Source organism: Clarias gariepinus, chromosome 19, assembly GCF_024256425.1.
Source record: "Clarias gariepinus isolate MV-2021 ecotype Netherlands chromosome 19, CGAR_prim_01v2, whole genome shotgun sequence".
NCBI lineage: Eukaryota > Metazoa > Chordata > Actinopteri > Siluriformes > Clariidae > Clarias > Clarias gariepinus.
Window position 1 is genome coordinate 16,782,555 of NC_071118.1, and position 24,143 is coordinate 16,806,697.

The window sequence follows — 24,143 nt, forward strand, 5'->3', positions numbered from 1 at the left end:
AAAAATATACAGTCATTCTATAATGTGGAGTAGATTTACTGCCCTCTAAGGATAATTATATTTATTCTAAATAATCTCTTCAAAAATATATTTTACCGCTTAAGGGAAAGCATGCATCACATAAACATTATGTGCTTTACTTGTTGGTTTCAAAATAATAAATAAAAACCATTAGAATGATTCAATGGAATTTATTGAATAGAAATAGAATTTTGGTCCCAAAACCAAAATATCTTCAGTTTATACCAAAACCTGACAATTGGTAAAGTGTTTATATATGCTCCCTGCTTGTTGCAGGGAGTTCTTCCTTGCCACTGTCGCCCTTGGCTTGCTCACCAGAGACTATCTGACCATTTTGCTTTATGCACACTCACATTCCATACACACTTAAATAATTCTTTTGATTGTCTAAAGCTGCTCTGCGACAATGACAATTGTTAAAAGCGCTATACAAATAAAATTGAATTGAATTAAATAGCTTGTTAAGAAGCTGAGATCAGAATGCAGGGTCAACCATGATCAGCGCCTTTGAGCAAATAGGGTTAAGGTCCTATCATTGAGAGCTTAGCAGTGCAGGGACTTAAGTCCCCAACCTGTGAATCAGTAACCCACACAGTAGGCTTAACCATTCCCTGTGTGCATAGAGTTTGCATATTCTCCCTGTGCTCCTCCAGGTACTCCGGTTTCCTCCCACAGTCCAAAGACATGCAGATTAAACTAATTGGTGTTCACTAATTGCCCATAGTGAGAGATAAAGTATGAGTATGTGTGTGCCCTGCGATGTCCAAAATCTCTTAGGATAGGCTCCAGGCCACCCGCCACCCTGTATACAGGATTAAGCATTAGAGATGAGTGAGTGTGTGAGTAAGTAAAGACCCGACAACTCTCCTTCAGCACCAGAAGAACGTACTGTACTGTAAAAAACAGCAAAGTAACTGCTGAACTCCAACACACACTCCTATCACACTGAAAACTCAATGTCTAATTAAGCTCTCAATGTTAGTCAACTGTCCAGAAAAAAAGGCAAGATCGATGCCTCCTTTTTAGATCCCTGCTGATCAAATAAATAAATTAAGTCATACTAAGCACTTGCTAATTTAACTAAATTTAAACTTTGGTTAAAACATTAACAGAGACCATCACTGTCCAAATGTGATTGATAATCTCTCTCTCTCTCCCCAAGATCTCACCTCCATCATGAACAGCAGGGGTAGAGTAGGAAGAGAAGGAGGATGAGAATGGAGGACTAGTACAGATCAGGTGCTGAAGGCACTGGCCAAGTCATAAAGAAGAAACAATAGTGACAGGTGGGCCGGCCGGGGCTTCACTGGTAGGATTAGCTCCAATAGCCATAATAAATGAAACAAGAGGACCTGAATGAAAACAGTCAGGCACTGACTGGCAGCGGGGCTGATGGGAAGTGGCAGCTCCACCGGCCCCAGGGCACTGAATTAGTTTTGCCACTCTATAATTTGACTGATCCACTTCAATAGCAAGCGAGCGAGCGAGAGAGAGAGAGAGAGAGAGAGAGAGAGAGAGGGAGAGGGAGAGAGGGAGAGAGAGAGAGGGAGAGAGAGAGAGCGAGAGAGAGAGGGAGAGAGAAAGAGAGGGAGAGAGAGGGAGAGAGAGCGAGAGAGAGAGAGAGAGAGCGAGAGAGGGAGAGGTGCATTTGATTACTGTAGAATATCTGACAACAGAATAAAGAACAACGAAGCAGAAATGAAAGCGTCAGTCAGCACAAGATCCTACAAACAAGGATGGGAAAAGGAAAAGGACCTCTTGACCTAAAAATACAGAAAGTAAAGTCATTGTTAATAAATATTTTGTTTTGTGGCAGAAACATGTGCACTAGCCACTTTAAAAGGAATGTACCCCTTTCCCCTTCACATTCATGCAATTATCCATCATGAAGTTGGATAACAATCAGCTGTTTTAACTATTTCAATAACTGCTGATCTCCTGGGTTAAACACAACAGTCTCTAGAGTTTACAGAGAACAAAAAACATCCAAAGAGCAGCAGTGGGAGGAAATGCCTTGTTGATGAGAGCAGTCAGAGGAGAATGACCAGATTTGAGCTGACAGGAAGGCTACGGTAACTCAAATAACCTCTCTTTACAACTGTAGTGAGCAGAATGCACAACACACTGACCCATGACACAGATGGGCTATAAAAGGAGCTCATTTGTCCTGTGAACAAACGTGTTTTAGGGAAGGAACAAAGAATGGGGAGCATCTCTCTCTCTCTCTCTCTCTGCGCTGCTACTGCACTTGAAGGTTAACCTTTCTATAACCTTTCTGAATGTTGAAAGCATGTTTCACCACTGACTTATTAATTTAGACAAGGTCACCTTTATTCATTTTAATACCAAATCAACAGAGTTAGATCCTGACCTTTGATGTGGTGGGTAGAAGGATAAAAAAATTGCAGATAAAGGAACGCTTGAGGTCAGTGTAAAAATTAGTGACTTTAATGATGCACTATTGACAGGCTTGGATTTTTTTCCTTGATGCTCTTTGTTAAAGATGTGAAAATGTCCGTGTAAGCACTAAAATAGCCAATAACATACTGTGAAAGTTAATAATGATACAGGCTGGATGCAGAACTGGCATGTGCACATGTGTGTTTTTGCGCATCTGTAATAAAATTACATTAATTTAATGGTAAATCAATTAAATTGTAGTGTCTGAGTGTCAGAGATCTGTAAGTGCATGTGTGTTGTGTTTGTCTATTTCTGGCTTGGGTGCAGGAATCTTTAGCTCAAGGTGCATGGATGAATAATTGAGAAAACTGAATCGTTAATGTTGGCTAAAAAAAAAACAGTAAGTGAGCCCGAAACATTAAGTAAGGTTGCATTAATCATACATTTAGAGAGAATGAACTAACCACATTATAATCATGTTAAACTCACTTCATTAAAAGGTTAATATGTATGTGAGGATGGCTGGATGGATGGATGGATAGATTGATGGATAGATGGATAGATAGATAGATAGATAGATAGATAGATAGATAGATAGATAGATAGATAGATAGATAGCAGTACCTTTAGCAGTACCTTTAGCAGTACCTTTATACGTAATAGTTTCCTGTATGACTTTCCATTGCTTTATACAACATTGCTTCAGGTCAGCTCTCTTAAGGGCCCACCACACCATTTCTGTTGGGTTGAGGTCTGGACTTCCAAAATCTTGATTCTTTTATTTTTCAGCAATTCTGATGTAAATTTACTGGTGTGCTTTGGACCACAAAGCACTTTACCTTTTACCTGTCGGACAGACCTGTCCCTCTAGAATACTCTGGTATACAGAGAAGTTCACGGTCGACTCATTGATTGCAAGGACCTTAGGTTCTGTGGCTGTAAAGCAAGCCCAAATCATCCCCCCTCCACCGCTGTGCTAGACAATGGGTATGAGGTGTTTCGGCCAAAATGCTGTTTGGTTTTCACCAAACATGACGCTGGACATTAAAGTTAAACAACTCCTCTTTGCCCTCATCTGTTTATAGGATATTGTTCCAGAACTCTTGTGGTTTCTTCAGATGCAGTTTTGCAAACCTCAGTTGTGCTTCCATGTTCTTTTTCTCCTAGCAACCCTTCCAAGCAACCCGTCTTCTTCTAATTGTGCTGTCATGGACTTTAACATTTAACATGCTCAGTGAGTCCTAATGGGACTGAGGTATAGCTTTTTTTATTTTTTTATTTTGATTAATTTTATTATTGCATAGTCTGACCTTGAGGTAAATGTGCTGGGATGACTGGCAGCTGTCCGTTTTCCATTTGTGAATAATCTTAAATTGTTAAACTCCAAATTGGTTGGAAATGTAAAAAGTAAAAATTGCTTCTCTAAGACCATTGATTATGTTTACCCATATTGGCATTGAATTCTCCAGACCAGCAAACCTCCAAAATATATATGTTGATTTTCGTCTGAGATTGTATTTGCCTAATACAAGACCCACTTGCATAAGAGCCACTTTAAAAGGAGGGCACTTACTTTTACACAGGATTGTGGACAGATGAATTAGTATTATATTAGAGAGAAATTAGCTAAGATAGTTAAGGTTCTTTTAGTTTTGTTTTTGGTGTCTTATTGCAATATAAGCACATATTTAAATCTCTTATTTTTCATATTAATTTAATGTATTTAGCCCCATACAAACTAAGGATTTAATACATACACTTATATTATTATCTTTGATAATGTTAGTGATTGAATTTACACAGCGCTAAATTGTTTTGCCATCTTTTTAGGAAATATCTTTTTTGCGCAGCGATATCATCTACACATTGGGTTTGGAAGTAACTTCAAGTCACAGATTATCCTCCATGTTACATCTCTTTACACATGGCTAATTATTTCATTTAGCAGTAATTTGTTATTTCTTTCTGGCAAGGATTATTAGCCCAAGCTGCCTGTAGTGATTGAAATAATGAGGTTACAGTTCTTACAGTAGAGCTGAGCCTGAGGTAGCGGACTGAGGTGTGTTTCTTTGGGACAGACTAACGTTCATAATCTGGCATAACTAATTCCATCACTAGCATATGCGGATTGATTAAAAATACCCAAAGAAAGCTCAGTTGAGGTGGAGATTATGGGGAATCTATGCTTTAATGCTTTACCCCTGGCAGTAATGCATATGTCCAACAGGCACACACACTCACACACACTGACACACACACACACACACACACACACAGTCATCAGGAGCGTGAGTCACTGACTCCAAACTGTCAGTCAAGATCCCTTTACTAATTAAGTGGCTAATTATAGTGCTAACACTGCCAAGCACAGCTATGATAAGGAGGCCAACGGCTGACAAACAGACTGATGAATATCATATAGTTGATGGAGTAGGTGGACATCTCAATAATTATTAATTCTTCAAAGATGACATTCAATAAGTCTGACTTTGAAGAAGAATGGAATTAAATTGCTGCTCTGCTCATGCTTTAGCCATAGCATGCAAATATTTAGCTGATAGCTTCCTGTGAGATAATGTGGCTTGTGTTTAAAAAATGTGTAATGTTTTTATTATATTTCTGATATTTATATAATTTATGTTTACATTTTTGTAGTTAGCCCTCATAATGCTTGATGGGTTTGATGGATTTTGCAAATGCACATGACAATGCGGCTCTTGCATGGACTATTCCGGAACAGCTGACCTTTGTGTCTTAAAATAACAACTGATTGTTGTTATTTAATTACCTTTAAAGAGAGTTCAGTCTTGTTCTAGAATGTGGAAAATAAATCCACACTTGTGTCCAAACTTTTGACTGCTGCTATCTGGGAGCTTAGAACATGTTTATCGCTATAAGAGGACAACAGTTTTTGAAAAGACAAACCAGAAAAAATGGGTCCATGTCTTTTCTATCCACTTGACCCTGCTTTACAGATCAATAGAGGAACTGAAGTAGAAGTGATGAAAACTTAAAGAGATGCAGCCAGGCCTGTATTCTTACAATGGAAAAAAAACACTTAGTTGTTCTAGGTCTTTCTCTTTCTCTCCCTCAACACATTAGAATTAGCATGTGCTCTTGTAATTATTCCTTCTTTTTTTTACACACTCCCCCTGCAATAAATGGATCTTTTCAGACGACTCCTGTGAGAGTGTTTGAAGTTGCATAGGCCGCACTGCGATCCGAATAAAAATAATAAAAGTAATACAGCTCCCCCTCCATGCTATAAAATATGGCCTTCATTAAATAGGGATTGCAGGCCACCCACCTATTCACCTAGGGGTAGGGACGTGTGTGTGTGTGTGTGTGTGTGTGTGTGTGTGTGTGTGTGTGTGTGTGTGTGTGTGTGTGTGTGCGTGTCTGCTCATGATGGCTTTATAGTACACTAAATGCCTAAAAAGTCAGCATTTGGATTTAAATAAGCAAATACTTGAGAGACTTTGGTTGAATAATTACTGCAGTGATTAATGTGTTCCAACTGGAGACAATTATTTTAACCCTAACTGATACAGTGAGCAGCTTCTCCTTTCTTAAACAACAATTTTAGATAATGAATCCCATGGCCGTGAAAAAAAGGCTGTACTGTAATGATCTGCTTCAAGCAAAGGAAACAGTTAAGGAGATTGCTGAAATGACTGGAAATGGGTTAAGAACTGTCCAACATGTTATTAAAACCAGCAAGGAAAAAATAATGAACGACTATACGTTCGGAGATCACTTAAACGCTTGGTGAAGTTGCACCGTTGGCAGTAGATATCACAGCTATGTTTCATACTGACAGTAAGAGCATTTACACACACACAGTGTGACAAGATCTCACAGGACTGGGACTAAACAGCTGCGTTGCCATAAGAAATCCACTTGACTAATCAAATCAAAGGAATAAGTTGGCAGGGAGAATAAAGTTGGCATTTTGAAGTAATGGAAAAAGTTCATGTGGTCTGATGAGCCCTTTTTCAAACTGATGGTGCATCAGGGAAAGCAAGAAGCACATGACATGAAGCAATGCACCATCATGCATAGTGGCCACTGTACAAGCCTCTAAAGGCAATATTATGATTCATGTTCAGGCTCAGCAATGTTATGTGGCAATAAAATGAAGTCAGCTGATGACCTGAATGTACTAAATGACTCTTTTTCTATCTATAGTGTTTTTCTTCCCTGTTGACACGGGCATATCCTAGGACTCAAAGTGTGAAAGAGTGGTTTTGAAAGCATGAGGAATCACATAAATTGGACACAACAAGGGCTCGAACTTAACAGATCTTTGGGACATGCTGGAGATAATTTTACAGGGCTGTTCGACTTTCACAAGATCTCAGCCAAAAATTAATGAAAAGTGCAAAAAAGAACACTGTAATCACAGCTAAAGGATAGACAATGCATATTAATTCACAACCTGTTCATCGATATGTTCGTCAAAACAAACACATAAGGCAAAATCAAGTGTGTTTGCAGGCAGTGGTCATGTGATCAAGAAACAACATTGACTAGACAGGGCAAGAGCCAGATAAATTAAAATTAATTAATTAATATCAAAATTAATATCTGTGATAACATGAACAATAACAAGACATGGCAGTGACTAGTAACTATACACAGAATGTATACTTCGAAATATGCATGTGGTGTAAAAGTCCTTTTTTACTGTGGCACAGTAAAATAGGTGACATGTATTCATGTATTCATGCATTCATGTTCACTTCAGTATTCAGGTGAACATCAGCGGATGAGAGCCTATGATGGAGATGAGTTCTAATCCATGGCCATATTTGTAGGCCCCTTGTGTTCTGGGTGGGAGTAGGAGTATGTGTACTTTACATTTGCTCTTTCTATGTTGGTGCTGTTGTTTACAGCAAATGTACACATACATGTCAATAAATGTAAATACACTATGCTGAGATAACTATATTCCTAACAAAGCTCTCTCTCTCTCTCTCTGTCTTTTCCCAAATGAAAGGCTTAACTTCATCAGAATGCACAATATACACTGGGTCAGCCCATATGCCACTAAACAGACCTCCATGTTTTATTTATCCCCACACTCTCTTTACACACGTGCACACACACACACACACACACACACATACAAAATAATGTGCACAAAATAATGCACATGCTTACTTTGCCCTTTTAGGCAAGTGCGTCCAAGACACTAAAAACAATAAAAAAAAAAAGAAACACAGAGCAGACTTGTGCCTTGTGGAGTGTGTGTGTGTGTGTGTGTGTGTGTGTGTGTGTGTGTGTGTGTGTGTGTGTGTGTGTTTGTTTGTGCACGAAAAAAATACAGGATATATAAAACATAGCGCTAAACATTTCCTTCTGGTTACTGAGGATCAGGTTATAATTAGTTTTTGGTCCAGGCATACCATTAACCAGTCAGTTATTGTGTTTCAATTATTATTGAAACAGAACAATGGAAGAAAGGGGGATAGAAGGGGTGGGATAAGCAGATGGAGAAACCAGTCCCAAATGGCACCCATCATTCATCAAAGTCACCATCCAGGCCTAAAACTGTTTTCAGCCATAAAGAGAGAGAGAGAGGGATAGAGGGAGAGAGAGAGGGAGAGAGAGGGAGAGAGAGAGAGAGAGAGAGAGAGAGAGAGAGCATCTAGGTGTGAATATTGTATGTGTGTTCGTATTTAGAGTAAATGTTTTTATGAGAAAAAAAAGAAAGAAATGAGAAATATAAAAGGACAGGACAAATACAGTATGTCTCTTTTGACATATTGGCATTTTACAACACTGTGAGCCAGCAGTTCTGTATTAACACTGGAACTGGAACAGAGATGAGTGAGAGTCAAACAACTTTGCAACTAAAGGTTATTGTTCTAACTGTAGCTCCTGATCTTTCAATGCCGTTTAGTCCACTATCTAATCTGTACTTTATAAACCCATGTTTATACAGGAGGTTAGAGTGGTGAAAGATCTCTGGATTCAGGCCAGATTTATGTATTTATGCTCTACCTAAGATTAGAGAGCAAGGAAGGAAAAAGACACACACTAGATACTGTACATCACACCTTCTTCCTACCTCTGGATCTCCTTCTTCCACCACCTGCTCCCTTATGATGTTTCTGTCAAGAGCAATCTGGGAGACTAAATGCAAGATAAATTCTACAACACGTTTAGCTCTTCCTCCCCTCCACCCGTTCCCTCTAGTTCTCTTTCTCGTCCACTCCGTCACTAGTCTCACCTTCTACCCGACCAAGCTCAACCTCCCTCTTTAATCTCTCAACAAGTAAAAAAAAAAACCTTTCCTGAGGTGAAGATTCTTTTCTCTCATTATGTCTCATGCTTGATGGAGGAAGTGATTGTGCATGTTGTTCCTGATATTTATGACATTATGTCACATTTATGACAACAACTGTCAAAACTGTTGCTAATAACATTGAGGGGAAAAAACTAGTGCTGAAACACTGACAGGTTACACTTAGTAATCCTCACAATCATCACAAACTTATAAATATATATGGAATGATGACCTCCTTAACCACACATGCACTGATTTGTGAAATCATCAAGAGTTCATGTCATCCGAATGAGTGACTACATTTCAACTACCCTCACTAAACCCAGAGGTTAGCTGTTATGGACCTTTTATGAGTGGCATTGCATAGGACACACTAAAAACAAGTAAATCTTTAACGACATAAAAAAAAATCTTATTTGATTTTGCTTTCTTTATGGATGGAGACATAAATATTTTATGTGAATTCCCAGGAATGACAAATCATCTATAGAAATTAAACAGGTTTTATGCCAGATGCCCTTCCTGACGCAATCCTCCCTATGATTGAGATTTGTGTGGGACCGGCACTGAAAGTGCACTGACTTGTGAAGTAGCGTGTCTTGGGTCATGAGAAGTAGCAAGTTTGGGAATTAAATCCTGGTTTTCCGCAAGAAAGGTGGGGATACTCCGACTGCAAAAATCTGGCCAAATATACTGCACACAGCTATGAGTTAATTATACACCTTCTAATGTACATATTAAGCAAAGAATAAAATCCTTTCTCCTTTGGACATAAGGAAAGCAAAAAGTAAACAGGTCCATCCAAACTACAATATTTCAACTGTAATATGTGTAATAGGCGGCACGGGGGCATAGTGGTAAGCATCATCACCTTGCACCTTCAGGGTTGAGGGTTTAAATCCCATCTTGTGTTCTGGTGCATGGAGTTTGCATGCTCTCCCTTTGCCTGCCAGGTTTCTCTGGTTTCCTCCCATAGTCCAAAGACATGCAGATTAGGCCAAGTGGCATTCCCAAATTACCGATAGTGTGTGAATGTGTTTGTGAATGTTGACTGGAGGTAACCATAAAAATGGGAATAAATACAATGCTAATTACCACTGGTCTCTACGGTCCCTAGTTGGACTACAAAGGTTTATAGATGGATGGAATATATGTGACTGTCTGATCTGTTTACTGAACATTAAATCTACACCTAATGTAGATTAAATGTAGACTCAACATAGTCTACATTTAGTCTACATTTAATCCCCTTGTTACTTTATATAACAAATGTTAACTATTGTAATCATTTAAATCCACTACATGTGGAAAACTTGTATACACTATTTGATTCTTTTCCAGGGTGATCCCATACCTCCCTGCGTCACACAGATCAGGCCATAGGGGATGAAGAAGAGTGTGGATGCACATTTTAAATAGTAGCTACGCCCGGTCCCTGGCCAGCAGAAATAATAACAGGAGTCATCTGAAATCAATCAGCAGGGCCGAGCTAACTGACTGCTCTGGCTACTCATGCCGCACCAATCGATACCTGTGCTGGCCATTGTTGGGCCAAATTGCTGCTACTGTCAGCAATTTAGCAAGCCAAAGAGAAGAGGTAAAGAGGACAACTGAGTGATATGAGAAAGAAGTGACTTGTGTGCTAAGAAAAGTAGGAATTTTTACAGCTAAACAAGATGAGTAAATGTGCACAAATGGAAACGGAATCAGGGATTTGATTTAAGTGTAAACAGAAACAACTGTCAGAAAGAGAAAAGCAACCGAGAAAGAAATTGATGAAGAAGGGAGAAAATAAGAAATGGACAGGGAGAGAGAGAGAGAGAGAGAGAGAGAGAGAGAGAGAGAGAGAGAGAGAGAGAGAGAGAAGTGCAAATGTGTACGTGAGAGGGGGAAAAAAGAGGAGCCCACAGAAATCCAATAGTTTAACCTCTTTTTGAGATGCAGTAGTGGCCAGTGAAGGACAGGATAGAAAAAATCAATAGAAGCTGATTTTGCGAATGTTGGCGAGAGGAAGGGGGAGGGCGCAAGCCAGCAAAGATAAAAGAAAGAAAACAACAAACACCCAAAGCACTTCTGTTCAAAAAGGACAAAAAAGAAAAGTACTGTATTATCAGGCAGAGTGCAACTTTTAAACTTATAATAATGGACTGGCTTATTTGCCTTCTAATAAACCTCATGGATTTAAGACTATAAAACAATTAAACTATTAAAACGAGGGGCCGGTGAATGTTTATTTGGCAAAGCAGGGAGAGAGCTGATCACGTGTACAGTAAAATAAAAGGTAATATTAGGACAAGAGCAGAGTGGGAGCATTCATTAATGACCAGTAAAATGTGCCAAAATATCTGTCTAAATGCTTAGAGTGAGCATAGTGTTACGTTAGGGGTAAGAAAGTGGAAAAGAATTGAACAAGAGCAAGTACTGGTGCAGGGAAAGAGCATGAAAAGCACTGAGGAACAGCAACTTGAAAAGCAAAGTGAGAGATGAGAGAGAGAAACGAGCGGAGAGCAGAGAGCGGGCTGTACCTGTAGGGGAGAGCAGGCCTGGGGACAGCAAGCCGTGGACGCTGTGGGACAGAAGCCGGGAACCATCCTGCATGGACATCCCCAGAGAACGCTTGGGAGGACGGCCAGGACGAGAGCTGAAGTCAAACAGAGAAAAAAACCTTATGTAAATCTTTGTTAAAATATATATATGTGTGTGTGTTTGTGTATGTGTGTGAAGCTAAAGCAAGACAAGAGGCGGAATCAGCCCCTCCACTCTTCTAATCTTACACGGAAAGTCTTCCTCTTCTCTTATTTGAGTTTCACGCACACACACACACATTAACGGAAGGACTGTTTTATCGGAAAAATTTGCCAGAAACATCGCTAACAGCTCTCAGGTGAGCGCAGAATCACTGCTGTAAAGTTTATTTTATTAATATATATATTATTATAAGACCAACAAGATTACCCCCACGATTATTCCGCAGCGCAAGAAAGATAAAAAACACACACTAACAAAATCACTGCTGTCTGGCTCACGGATTCATAAATTGTCTGAATAACAGATTTAATTTTTTTTTATATAACTAAATAACTTTTTTTATATAACTAAATAACGCACTTAAATGGCGGATTCAACGCGTTACTGTATATTACTCGTTACATCAAAAAAGTACTCCAGACACAACACACCAATGTTGTCATGAGCAATGACTCATGACAAAGAGTAAATACTAAAGCTCAATCTAAATTCTCTAAAAACTCTGGATTCTAAAGATGCAAATGTTACTATCGTAAATGTTTTAATTGTTGAGCTTGTTTGGCGATTTTAGGCAAACTGTGAGGCTAATATTGTTATAAACAACTGTAGCTTTTATTAGTTTTTCGCAGCAGTAGGTTCACTCACTCATTCATCATCGTCTACACCGTTTTATCCTGTATACAATGTCGCGGGGGCCTGGAGCCTATCTCAGGAGACTTAGGGCACGAGGCAAAGTCCACCATGGATAGGGTGCCAATTCATCACAGGGCACACACATATACACACTCACACACTCATTCACACACTACAGGAAACCATCAAGTAGCCTAATCTGCATGTCTTTGAATTGTGGGAGGAAACCAGAATTCCCAGAGGAAACCCACCAAAAAAATGCTAACTCCATACACACAGACCGAGGCAGGAATTAAACCCAGAACCCAGAGGCGCAAGGCGACAATGCTAACTCTACGCCACCGTGCCGCTGCAGTAGGTTCAGTAGTGTGTGGATATAAGAGTGTTATTTCATCATGATATCCTCAGTTTCATCAGTTTGGCGAAGTGAAATTTAACAAGGACTGAGATGGGGCTACATCACCAGTCCTTCTGTTAGGTTAGCGGCAGTTAGTCTTCTTTAGAGCTTAGGTGTGTTTTAACTTTAATATCGTTGAAACTCTTATACGGTATATACAGACAATATAAATCAGTTGCGACTGAAAAAAATCCCTTTTTCACATATTTTGTTGGACAGAATACGGGTGGGAAGAGCCGCAAAAAAAACCTGATGAAACATTAGTTATAATGCCCGAAACATAAGTGGGTTAAAATTGAGTATTTTTCCCCAGTCATTTTTGGTTTCTGCATTATGATTGGGTAGGAAAATGCATGTCACCAAAAGGGCATTACAGAGGGGTTTATTTAAAACTACAGACATAAAATATTATGTTTTAGAAAGTGTGTACGTGTGTGTGTGTGTATATATATATATATATATATATATATATATATATATATACACACACATATACAAATGAAAGGATCAGACAGGATTTGTAAATGTAACACAGAACAGTACAATAACGCACATATGACATGCAGTTGGTATGATCAAGGCAATCTATGATTAATGGCAAATATGGAATGTGGCTAAAAATATTAGACTAATCAGGTATCCTGTGTTGTTTCTAGGTGACATTTTCAGGCAATACCGTCCTTGATTCTTCCTCCTCCTGGCAGTGAGGCATTCAGATACATACACACTACTCCTCAAGCCCTTAAAATAACAGTTGGACAGCAGCGGGTAAGAGATGCACAGAGAACGGTTCTGTAGAAAGGAGCAGCTATACAACTGTGCAAAGATGGTAATGATCACCTTGAAAAACATATGCCTCAAGGTGACAGAAGTGAGAGAAAGAGAGAGAGAGAGAAAGAGAGAGAGAGAGAGAGAGAGAGAGAGAGAAAACAAGAAGGACAACTAGAGAGTGTATGAGAGAGACATCTGATAAGAATCCTAAAATACAAGTCGCACTTAGGCTATTTCTCTTCTCAGGTTTATAAAACAGAACAGAGGTAGATTTTCTGCAGTCTTCTAAATCACACTTTCACAGTTTAAACAGAACCTACACACGGTATCAAAATGTATTCAGAAATTCTGCAGCACACATATTTGTGTATCTGTGTTATGATAATTATAATAATATATAATATAATAATAATTAGTAATATAACCGCTGTATTGTATAAGCATTATGCATTTTACAGACCACTGCTAATCAATGCAATTATTTTAATAATAATAATAATAATAATAATAATAACATTCACATTATCATATTATTAGGTAAAAAAAGCAGGTTCTAGTGTGTGTATTAAACAAATGCTCAAAATGTGTAATATTATTTAGTATAGTCTACATTTTTTGCACAGCTAAGAGACTAAAACACAAACAGACACACATACAGTATGAGCCCAGGTGATATATCATTAAGATAGATATATATGATACAGAATAGATACATGACTGACTTTGGACTCATTATCTTTGCATTAATATCTAATCCAATCCTTCCTCCAGAATGACACAATAAGAACTGTTATTTGTCTGGTCAGGCAACATTTCCAGTCCTCAACAGTCTTGATGCTTCTGTTCTGTTAGCTTGTATGCCCTCTGTGATCCCTAAGCTGTTGGTTGTAGCAGTACCATGATCAATGGTAAGTGTTTTTAGCTTTTTCTATAATCTTTAAAGCAATTTATATAAATGTGGGCTTTGGCTAGATTCTATGTTCATTTCAAAGAGACAAATATGCACATGAATGTGTATGATCACGTGTTTATCTCTTTATCCTGGTTAGGGTCGTGGTGGATCTGGAATCTAAGGCAGGAACGCTGGCTGTGAGGCAGAAATACACCAAGGACAGAAGTCCAATCCATCGCAGAACACTGATGTGTGTTTACTTGAAATGGGAGATCACCCACACCAGAGTCCTCCCACTAGCATCCAAGACCTGACATTTAGCCCAGCAAAACTTACAGAACAACAGGACAGCAGCCCCAGGTCTGTGACCACTGATCTGCTTGGCTCCCCTGGGTTTGTTGAGATCATGGACTGTGTTTAGCCCATTTTACACAGCCTGTTCAAGGTGGGAGAGTTGCATCTTCATTACGATTAGCTGTTCTGTGTAAAAGGCACAGAGACAGGGGACATTGCTGTTGCAGCTTTAAGGCGGCTGCAGACACACTCACGGAGGCGAAACGAAATCTGCGTAAAAGGCAGATCCGGCTTTGCAGAACAGTAGTGTGTAATTTTGAAACGTGTGATGCGTGCAGCCCACCACATGCGTGGTGAAGCTTTTAAAAAACACTAAACAGTAAGCAGTTGTTCCTGAATAAAACCAAATGAGTGTAACAGTCAGAAATGGTATTAAATTGGGGAGTCAGAGAGGTTCAGGGGGTCCTAATCCCCAAGCACAGGATTTCCGACATATTACATGTTATACGTCACAAACGATGGTAACACTGCTGCATTACACATCATACCCATTTAAAAGCATGCAAAGAAGTAAATGGTGGTTTCAGGGAAGTTCATCGGCTCCTCTTAGGAGCTTTACATCGCAATCTCTGTGTGAAAGTGTCATGTTACCTGTATATGATAATGCCTAAGGTTATTTACTGTTATAGTTTAACAACAGAAACAAAAGGTTACTGTATGTCTATAATGCAACAAATTACTTTGCAAGTGATTTCGATATTGTATGCAACTATTCCTGTCCCTATCTGAGAGCTGAGATCAGATCACTTTGAGGGAACTTCTGAAGGGTATTTTAGGGAATTTAAACCTCTCTATTTAAAAGAAAGAAATGTAGCCACACACACACACACACACACACACACATTATATATTCACATGTTTAATCAAATTACAATAAAAAAAATCCATGATATTCTGTACATTGATTTTCACAAAGAAACAACTAAACCAAAATCTGTCTAAATTACTTCTGCATTTTAATGAGGTGTCTCCATCTGCAGAAAAAAAAAACTATTAAAAACATTGTAAAAGGAAAACTTACAGCAGGTTAAAAAAAGGTCAAATCTCAGCTAGATGTTGTAAGATCCCACCCAGTTGAGTCCACACGACAGACATCAGGAGCATTTGCTGAGAATTAAGCAGATATTTCCGCTGCCGTTTAAAAGTGAGGAGGAAAAAGGAAGCTTCCTCTGGAGCATGTTTTGCCTTTCAGTGTACATTAAATGCTTTCTTCAATAATAAAGGAACAAGTGCCAAAGTTTTTTTTTTTCCACACTCAAAATTTGTGACTCACTACCCCCTCATTTATTCTTGCATAGAAACAACATTTACAAGCCCAAGCGGTTAAAACTATGAGATCTTTTTCTTTTAGATGCTTGTATACGAAACAGGCGCTCAGCTCTCTTGGGACTCTTAAACCTATTTTCTTACTTAGCTCTGCTTTAGTTGGGTATTGTTAGAGGTTGAACAGGCCTTTCCTTGCTCACAAACAGGTGCTTCCCTTAAATAACAGCCCACCATCGTCTCACTTCCAAGAACAAACTGGATTAAAACTCTATTGTGTGTTTGATACAGTAATGTTGGGTAAAAAAAAAAGTGCAAAATAAAAAAACCTTTTAGTAGTGATGGTTTTGCTTATGGTAATTTCACACACCAAACTCCAAAGGACAGAGCTCTGTGGGAGAGATTCTCTGTGAAATATACTGAATAGAATATCTTTCTAATTTCCTCTATGCATAATGTGTGTAATGGGAGTGATTTTTTTGTGCATGCTAGTTAAGTGAAACTGTTATATGTAATTACATTGTGATTATTTTGCCACGTATTGCAATTGTGATTTAAACTGTGATATGTAACTATCAAATGTACCACTTTTTATTCAAATGTCTTCATCCAGCCTAAGAGCAAATAATTAGGTTGCTATAATGAACTTATTATGATGATGTCGACCAATATTTAGTTATCACATCGGAAATATAAAAAAATAAGCAAATACTTAAATTTCCAACAAACTCTGCATAAATTCTAAAATATGTGTACGACCCCTGTAATAAACCACAGCCTTTGCGATGAAATAATTGCACAGGTCTATATGATAATTTCAATTTTGATACGATTAATTGGACAGGACTACCTCCATTGGAAACTAAGAAAATGAAAAATCTGAATTTGTTGTAGAGTGCTGTTACACTGCATTATTCATAAGAACAGCCTATAATATTTATACAGTTTATTTTATAAAGCTGAAATTAATTATCCATTTTTTATCACATTTTAATTTGAAGGTAATCACTATATGCTTTTTTCATTTTAGACCTAAGAAATGAAGATAGTGTAGTGTTTAATAGTGTAGTACATTTCTGCGTTGTGGTTGACTGAATGCTAACGTTTGGAAAAAATCCCTGTTTATTCGGACAGAATGAGTGACCTAGAAATACTTCCATTTACAATGTTCTGATTGATGAATGATTACAGCTTCTACAGAAACAGATATAAATAACTATGGCAGATATTCACTTAAATGATGAACTTTTTAAGCTAGCTACACTCGGCGTCATGACCAAACTGAATACAAGTTTAAATGACGACATCCTTACATTAACACACAACTAAGAATAGTGATAGTGATGGAGACAAAAGAAAATAACATGGAAAAGTCTGAATGGAAAAGACAGGATGGATATGGATAATACATAAAAAAAATGCAACCCACCTCTCCTGCAAAGGATTGTGCAAAAAGGGAAAGGACACACACATGATGTACTGTATAAGAAACACCATGGAAGAAATTAGCAAATAGGAACTTTACCATGAACAAGAGGCTTTCCCACATACTCATAAAATCATGTACACTACAACTAATTTTGTGTAATTACAACAATTAAGAACAAAAACAACATTAATTAGAATTCAGGTTACATTAACATGCTATGGAGTTATAAATGTAAGTATACTGTCATTCTGTTTCTCTGAGATGAATTGGCACCCCGTCCAGGGCGTACCCCGCCTGGTGCCCCAAGTCTCCTGGGATAGGCTCCAGGCCCCCGCGACCCTGTATGCGGTATAGATGATAACTAAGTGCGTGAGTGAGTGTCATTCTGGTTTTTATAGAAAGGTGCAGTGATTTCGTGCTAACAGAAGTTCCCAGACTCCCAAAGTTTGAAAGCAGAATTTAAAATATATGATAAGATGATAAGACTCCTCTAAACATGTACTTAATATTAAGATAAAAAAGAAGAATAGTGAATTGAGTAATGAATAAAAAGCATGTAGATCAACTACACATGTCCTGGCTTACTGAACTGAAGGTGTGCATTTTATTTTGCATCAAACAACAACAACTTTAACAGATAAGCTATTCATTCTGTTCAGTCTGCAATAAGTGTCTTTTAGACCCTGGGATTTGCGAGCTTTGTGAATCTTTTTGCTCTCCTTTTATCTTATTACGCCTCACTCACAGGCATAATGTGGTAAGTGCTTCAGTCTTTCCTACAGTCAAGACAGACTGAAAAGCTAGGGAACTGCACAGACTCAGTCTTTCTCACACACACACACACACACACACAGAGTCCCATTGGGCTAGATGAACAGATGGCTGGGAAAAGTCATTCGCACATTGCTGCACGTTCCATTCGCCAGTGAAGAAAAAACCCTGTCAGTGTGCCGTCACAGCCAATCACTTCGCTGTAAATCCCTGGCGAATCTCTGCTGGGGACCTGCAAAAAGTGGGTTACTAAGCACTTTTCTATTCCCTCCCAGTCTTGCAAATGTGCCCTTGTCATCTCATAAACGGCCTCCTTCAATATTCATGCCCCGGCGACACCTGCTTATCTCACTAAAAATTATACGGGCGCAGGAACAAAACACCAGAGTCGCAAATCAAGCCTTAGCCGCTTCTTAGAGAAGGCGGATCTTGAGAATTGGGGTGGAAACCAACCTTAATTTGTTACAGCATGTAGTTAGTATCAGTGTACATGTGGACATGATGCAATAAGGACCAAAGTTTGAAAGTTAAAGAGAGTCTTGGACAGCAAGTGGCAGTGCACCAAGACAGTACAGTGGAAGAACAAAAATCTGAGTTAAAAAAAAAAAAAAAGTTTAATGAGAAGCGGTTTCAACAATAACAAAGATGGCAGCTGAAGGGGGGGGGGGGAATGTACAAGTCAGGGTGCCTTTGAAGATATTTAATTAAAATCTAATCCTGCATTCTTAAAGACTCACATAAATTAAGCTGTCAGTCAGGAGATTTATGCATTCACATTTGCATATTGCATACAATTCATCAATTACTCATGTTTGAAAGGCTTGAGTATCCCAGGGAGAGGAGCTGCCAGCATGCCAGCCAGAGAGAGAGAGAGAGAGAGAGTGTGTGAGAGAGAGAGAGAGAGAGAGAGAGAGGGAGGGAGGGAGGGAGGGAGGAGGGCTTCTGGTACCCAGTGATGCCCAAGAGAAGTCAGTCTCCATATGTCCATGCAATCAACCAACACTGCTGAAAGACCCTCGCACAAAGATTTGCACACATACAAAACAAAAGCCAACTGTCAGTATTTAAAAAATTTTATCACTAGTTAATCAAAAGAGGAAGTTTCTAGAGGAATGTCATTTGCGTTTGATCCCAGATCAGTACCAAGATAATGCACTTGGGAGTTCTTTTTGTTCTTTTTGTTCCTTTAAAAAATCAAGCCTAAATGTTGTTGACAAAAAAAGCTAAAAATAAAATAAAAAAAAATAGAATAGGAGATATTAAGAGAAAAAAGAAAAGGGTGTTGCATCCCAACCCCTCACACTCCCCCCTGATGAGGTGTTGGCCCTGTTCAAACACTCGTAAATCTGATTTATACGTCTACAAGCACATCTCTGTGAGCACATTAGGAGTCAAGCTCGCACAGTGCAAAGTATTTATACTGTATATTAACGCAGTGACAGTGTGTCCTCTAGGAGGTGCTGTCGCACGAACCATAGCAGGACTTACACAGTGAAGAAGTAAAAAAAAATATATAGTGGACATGCTGTATATATATCGTAAATGAACTATGCAGTATAGGAGATAGCAAGTCTTTGTATTTACCCACGTGGATGAGCAGTGCCACCATTTTGCATAGCCCTGGCTAGCCAAATGAAAAGAACTGCAGTGTTGGCCATCAGCTGCTTAAATTAGCACAACAACTACTGGCATGAGAAGGACTTGCGTTACACAAGTTAATAAAACATTTGCAGATAATTTTAAACATTAGTTAAAAGAAAAAAAAAGACACCAGTGGTTAGTAATAGTTTATAGTTAAATTTAATTAATATTAAGGTAAATTATAGATTGTACTATAATTTTTTATCTTTTTGATTCCTGGAAAAGACAAAACTTCCAAAAACTTGTGCAGATTGGGGAGAAAATGCAGATAGGAAAAAAAAAGATCCCCTAAGCCTGCAATGTTTTGCAGCTGTGATTTTGCTTTTATTACTACTTATTACATGTTTAAGATACTGTTTTATCATTTTTAAATATCATTTTTTAAATAATAAAATTTTTCTTGCTCACTCTATGTAACCAATCATACTGTAAATGAAACTGAACACTAAATACTAGTTACCAGATACAATGCAGAAAACATCTGTTCTAAAAGTTTTTTTGCATCTTGCTTGATCTATTAATGCTAAAGTGAGCTCAGTGCTGATGACTGTACTAAAATTGGTATAAATAATAGCAAAAAAAAAAAAAGAAGACGTTGATCAGACTCAGTCTTAGCTGATGCTTCAGCTCATTGTTATTGATGCGCTACAGGTTTAGAAAAGAAAATCAGGCATGCAAGAGTGCCTGATTTGAGTTGTATTTCAGCTGGAAAATTAACTGACATTTTGGAGACCTCTTATGGAAACTTGTTTAAAAATGAGCATAATTAGTAAAGACATCACAATAAAACTTCATGTCATTTAAGGTAAATGAAAAGTGCAATTTTTATTACATTGTGGAAATTTCTTATTAAAGTCTTCATCCTCATTATTTTAGCTTTTCCTGTGCTCCAGGTCAGAACACATGTTGTATATATATCGGAAATAAACTAAAGGGTTTCACTTTAAAAGACTAAAAAATTTTTAATAGTGCATCTTTTTTATACATTTCCCCCCCCTTTTTTCCGAATTTTCTGATTTTCTCCCCTAATTTATTCATGTCCAATTCGTCTCAGTCGCTAAAGGCTCCCACATTAAGCTTCTACTGCCATTTAGTCGGGAGGGCCGCAGACCGCCCCACGTGTTTCCTCTGATTCACGTGACGTCACCGACCATTTGCTCGAACTGCTCGCTCACGCACCATTGGGGCCGGCGTAACACACTCGGAGGAACAGCGCTATCCGCTCCCTCCGCCTGCGCGAGCTCACAGATGCCCCTGATTGGCTGTAGAGCCGTGATTAATGTGGGAGCACAAAGTACCTTTCATCCCCCCCGAGAGAGCTCGGCCAATCTCCTCTCTCTAGACCTCCAGCTGTGAGAGGTTACAGCATCACCCGGGGATCGAACCAGCGATCTAGGGTTACTACTATAGGGCGAGGGCCACTTGGAGGCCCAATAGTGCATCTTTAATATATATATATATATATATATATATATATATATATATATATATATATATATATAAAATATGTATAAATAAATGACCAATATTGAGAAAACTGGTTAAAGCGGGTGATTAGCAAATAAAATAAACAATCACTGTAGAGACACTGGCAGTCAGTCTGTTGTCAGTACAATATAAAAAGTGGAATAAAAGTTTAATCTAACGAACAATAATGTGTAGTATGGGTATATTATAATGGCACAGTGGCGTAATGGTTAGCACTGTTGCCTTGCACCTCCAGCGTCAGAGTTTGATTTCCACTTCGGGTCTGTATGCATGGAGTTTGAATGTTCTCCTTGTGCTTGGTGAGTTTCCACCGGGTGCTCAATTTCCTCCCACAGTCCCAAGACATGCAGGTTAGGCTAATTGGCGCTTCCAAATGAAACACAATAGACAGTTTCTTTCTTTCTTAATTTTAGCCTCAGTTCCCATTCAAACTGGGAAAAAATGGATGAACCCACATAAGCCATCAAAAACACATGCACGACAACACAGGCAAGGTCACACCTGCTGCTCGCTGGCATATACTATTTGTTTATCTATCATTCAGTGAGTTGAACAGTTTAGGAAGCAATCCAATATGGTGAGGATTACCGCTGTATCCCCCAACACTTTTAATTTGGATGAGAAGCTTTGGTCGGGACATTGTATACAGTATGTGTGCCTTTTTTTCACAACATCACACACTGTGTTCCATTATGTTGATTGGTGTTTGGCTGCTAAAGACCATTGTTAGCAACAAATAGTGGCTTGGCTATAGGGTATCCAGGGTGATGAGTCAAATATCAAGACAACTGTCTCCAACCACCTACTGCTGGTCTCAAGCTCTTCTGACATGGTTAGAAGAAGAAAAAAAAAGGGGGGGGGGGTTAAAACTAGGCTATCTTATTTGTAAATAAGATTTATACATCTTTTCTTATACATTTCATACTTATTTCTCTAATTTTCCTCTGATTGTGTAAAGCTGCTTCGCAACAATGACCTCTGGTAAAAGCGCTATACAAATAAAATTGGATTGAATGCAACTGAGTTTGTAAAATATAATTAAAAATTATTCCTCGATATATATATATATATTATATCACATGATACAGATTTAGCTTTTTATTTGCAATTTAAACATTTTGGGGGAAAAAAAGGATTCAAATTTAATATGTCTTTTTATTTGTTAATTCTGGCTGAAAGGTAATCATACATAACCTCCAGATGCAGTAAAAAGAGATTAACCTGAAAACACTGAAGTGTAACGCACTAATTGTAGTGATGATATAAAGACTAGTCACCGGGCTAAAGAATGAGGTCATACCTGCTGATCTCTGATTGGCTAATGAATAATACCCATCCCCTGAGACCCTGTCTGAGAGAGGTCAAGAGTTTATAGTGACAGAGCTTCATCTATTTGGTATCATCACACACACACAAAAATGCGTGCACACACACACACACACGCACACACACACACACAGACCAGGCCTCCACCCCAGTCCCACAACAGCCCTTTTGTTCACCATTATTAACTGAGAGAATTCCTTTGCTTTGGATTTTATTAAAAAGCGCAATGAAAGTGCACACAGAGAACCGTTTTGAGTGGTGTAATGAACCATTGCTTCAAGAAGAAAGAATGAAACATTATAGAAAGAGAGCGTGAAGGAGAGCAAGAGAGAGAAAATGAGAATGTATATTCCCATATCTCCTAAAGAGGAATCTTGGATATCTTTAAGTGCTGCCTTCGACTGACACTACGTAGCTTTTATCCTAAGTATCCAAGGCTCATAATTCCACTGTTGGGTGCCAGTGCACAGCCACTGATGGTATTGAATAAATGTCAAAAGTCTTCCCCCACCAACCACTCAGAGAGAGAGAGAGAGAGAGAGAGAGAGAGAGAATTTATGGTGGATTGTGGGGAACGGGGGAAGGGCCATTTTTTTGCCAGCCATTATCTTTTTCCATCAATCAAGGTATCATGAGTGCATCTTTTTATTGCACATGGGAGACTTCCACACGTTGTGCTTTGTATGTAAGCGGTAATATCCAAGACACAGACGTCTTCTGAGACTTCTTATTAAAAAAAAATGGCAAGCAGCCACATGGTCACAGAAACGAAGCTCAGAAGAGAAAGGGGTGGTTGTGTGGTTGACAACTTGTGTCAGAAGTGAAAAAAAACAAAGCTTAAAATTGAGTGATATTTTCCTCTTTAAACTGTATACTCAATATAAGATGTAATAAGTAAATATATCTGTATGTTGATTCTAAAGCAAATGCTTGTACCTGCAGTATACTGTAACTCAATACAGTGTGAGCAGTGTGACGGTCCCCTCCGAAAGTACTGGAACATCTTACTGTGAGACATACAGTGAAATCACAACAAATCACTACTTTAATTTTTCAGTTCCAGATACAACTAGACGTGTTATAATAACTAAGAACATGCCATCTTTAGCTGAACCCACACATACAGCTGGACCCAGGACTGACATGTTTCTTCTTTCCCAGATTCATTGTTTAAACAACTAATGGCTCTGAATGTTTGCTCTTGATGTCAGGCCTGGGTTTCTCCTATAAAGACTGTATTTGTTGGTTAAAAAAGTTAAACCCACATGCCGCTGTCTAAGGGAGAAAAGCAAGCCATTTTGAAGCGGTGAAAAGAAGGAAAAAGACAAGTGGGACCTTGGCAAGTTGCAATAATGGCATTTTCCACCGTGACACAAAGTGAGAGAAGAAAATGTATGCCTGCTCTAATGTGATGCCTCTCATTCGCTCTGTCAGAGCAGGTTCTACTTAACCAGTTCTTACAGTTATAGGACTGGGAGGCTGTTCTTACTGGTTTACTATAGTGAAATTCAAACAGTCAAAATTTTGGACTACAATTGTGCAGCTTTTAGACAAAATATGAAAGCTCCATATTTCAAGTACAATTGACTTTTCCATTGAAGAAATGTTACAAAAATCTTTGTGCATTTTGTCAATTATAGCTCTTAGAAAGAAGGGAAATTAAAACAGGAATCTGCAGGTCAGACTTTTAAAGAAGTGTAATCATTCCAAATTTTAT

General features: G+C 38.5%; 1 protein-coding gene across 2 annotated transcripts in view; it reads right to left on the minus strand.

Annotated features, from left to right (window-relative positions):
* dacha (dachshund a) overlaps window positions 1-24,143 on the minus strand; it is a 134,915-nt gene that overhangs the window by 58,554 nt on the left and 52,218 nt on the right. For both annotated transcript variants that reach the window (XM_053479098.1, XM_053479097.1), the window contains exon 2: window positions 11,239-11,354. In XM_053479098.1, the coding sequence (XP_053335073.1) occupies window positions 11,239-11,354 (116 nt within the window). The remainder of the gene's footprint in view (window positions 1-11,238; window positions 11,355-24,143) is intronic.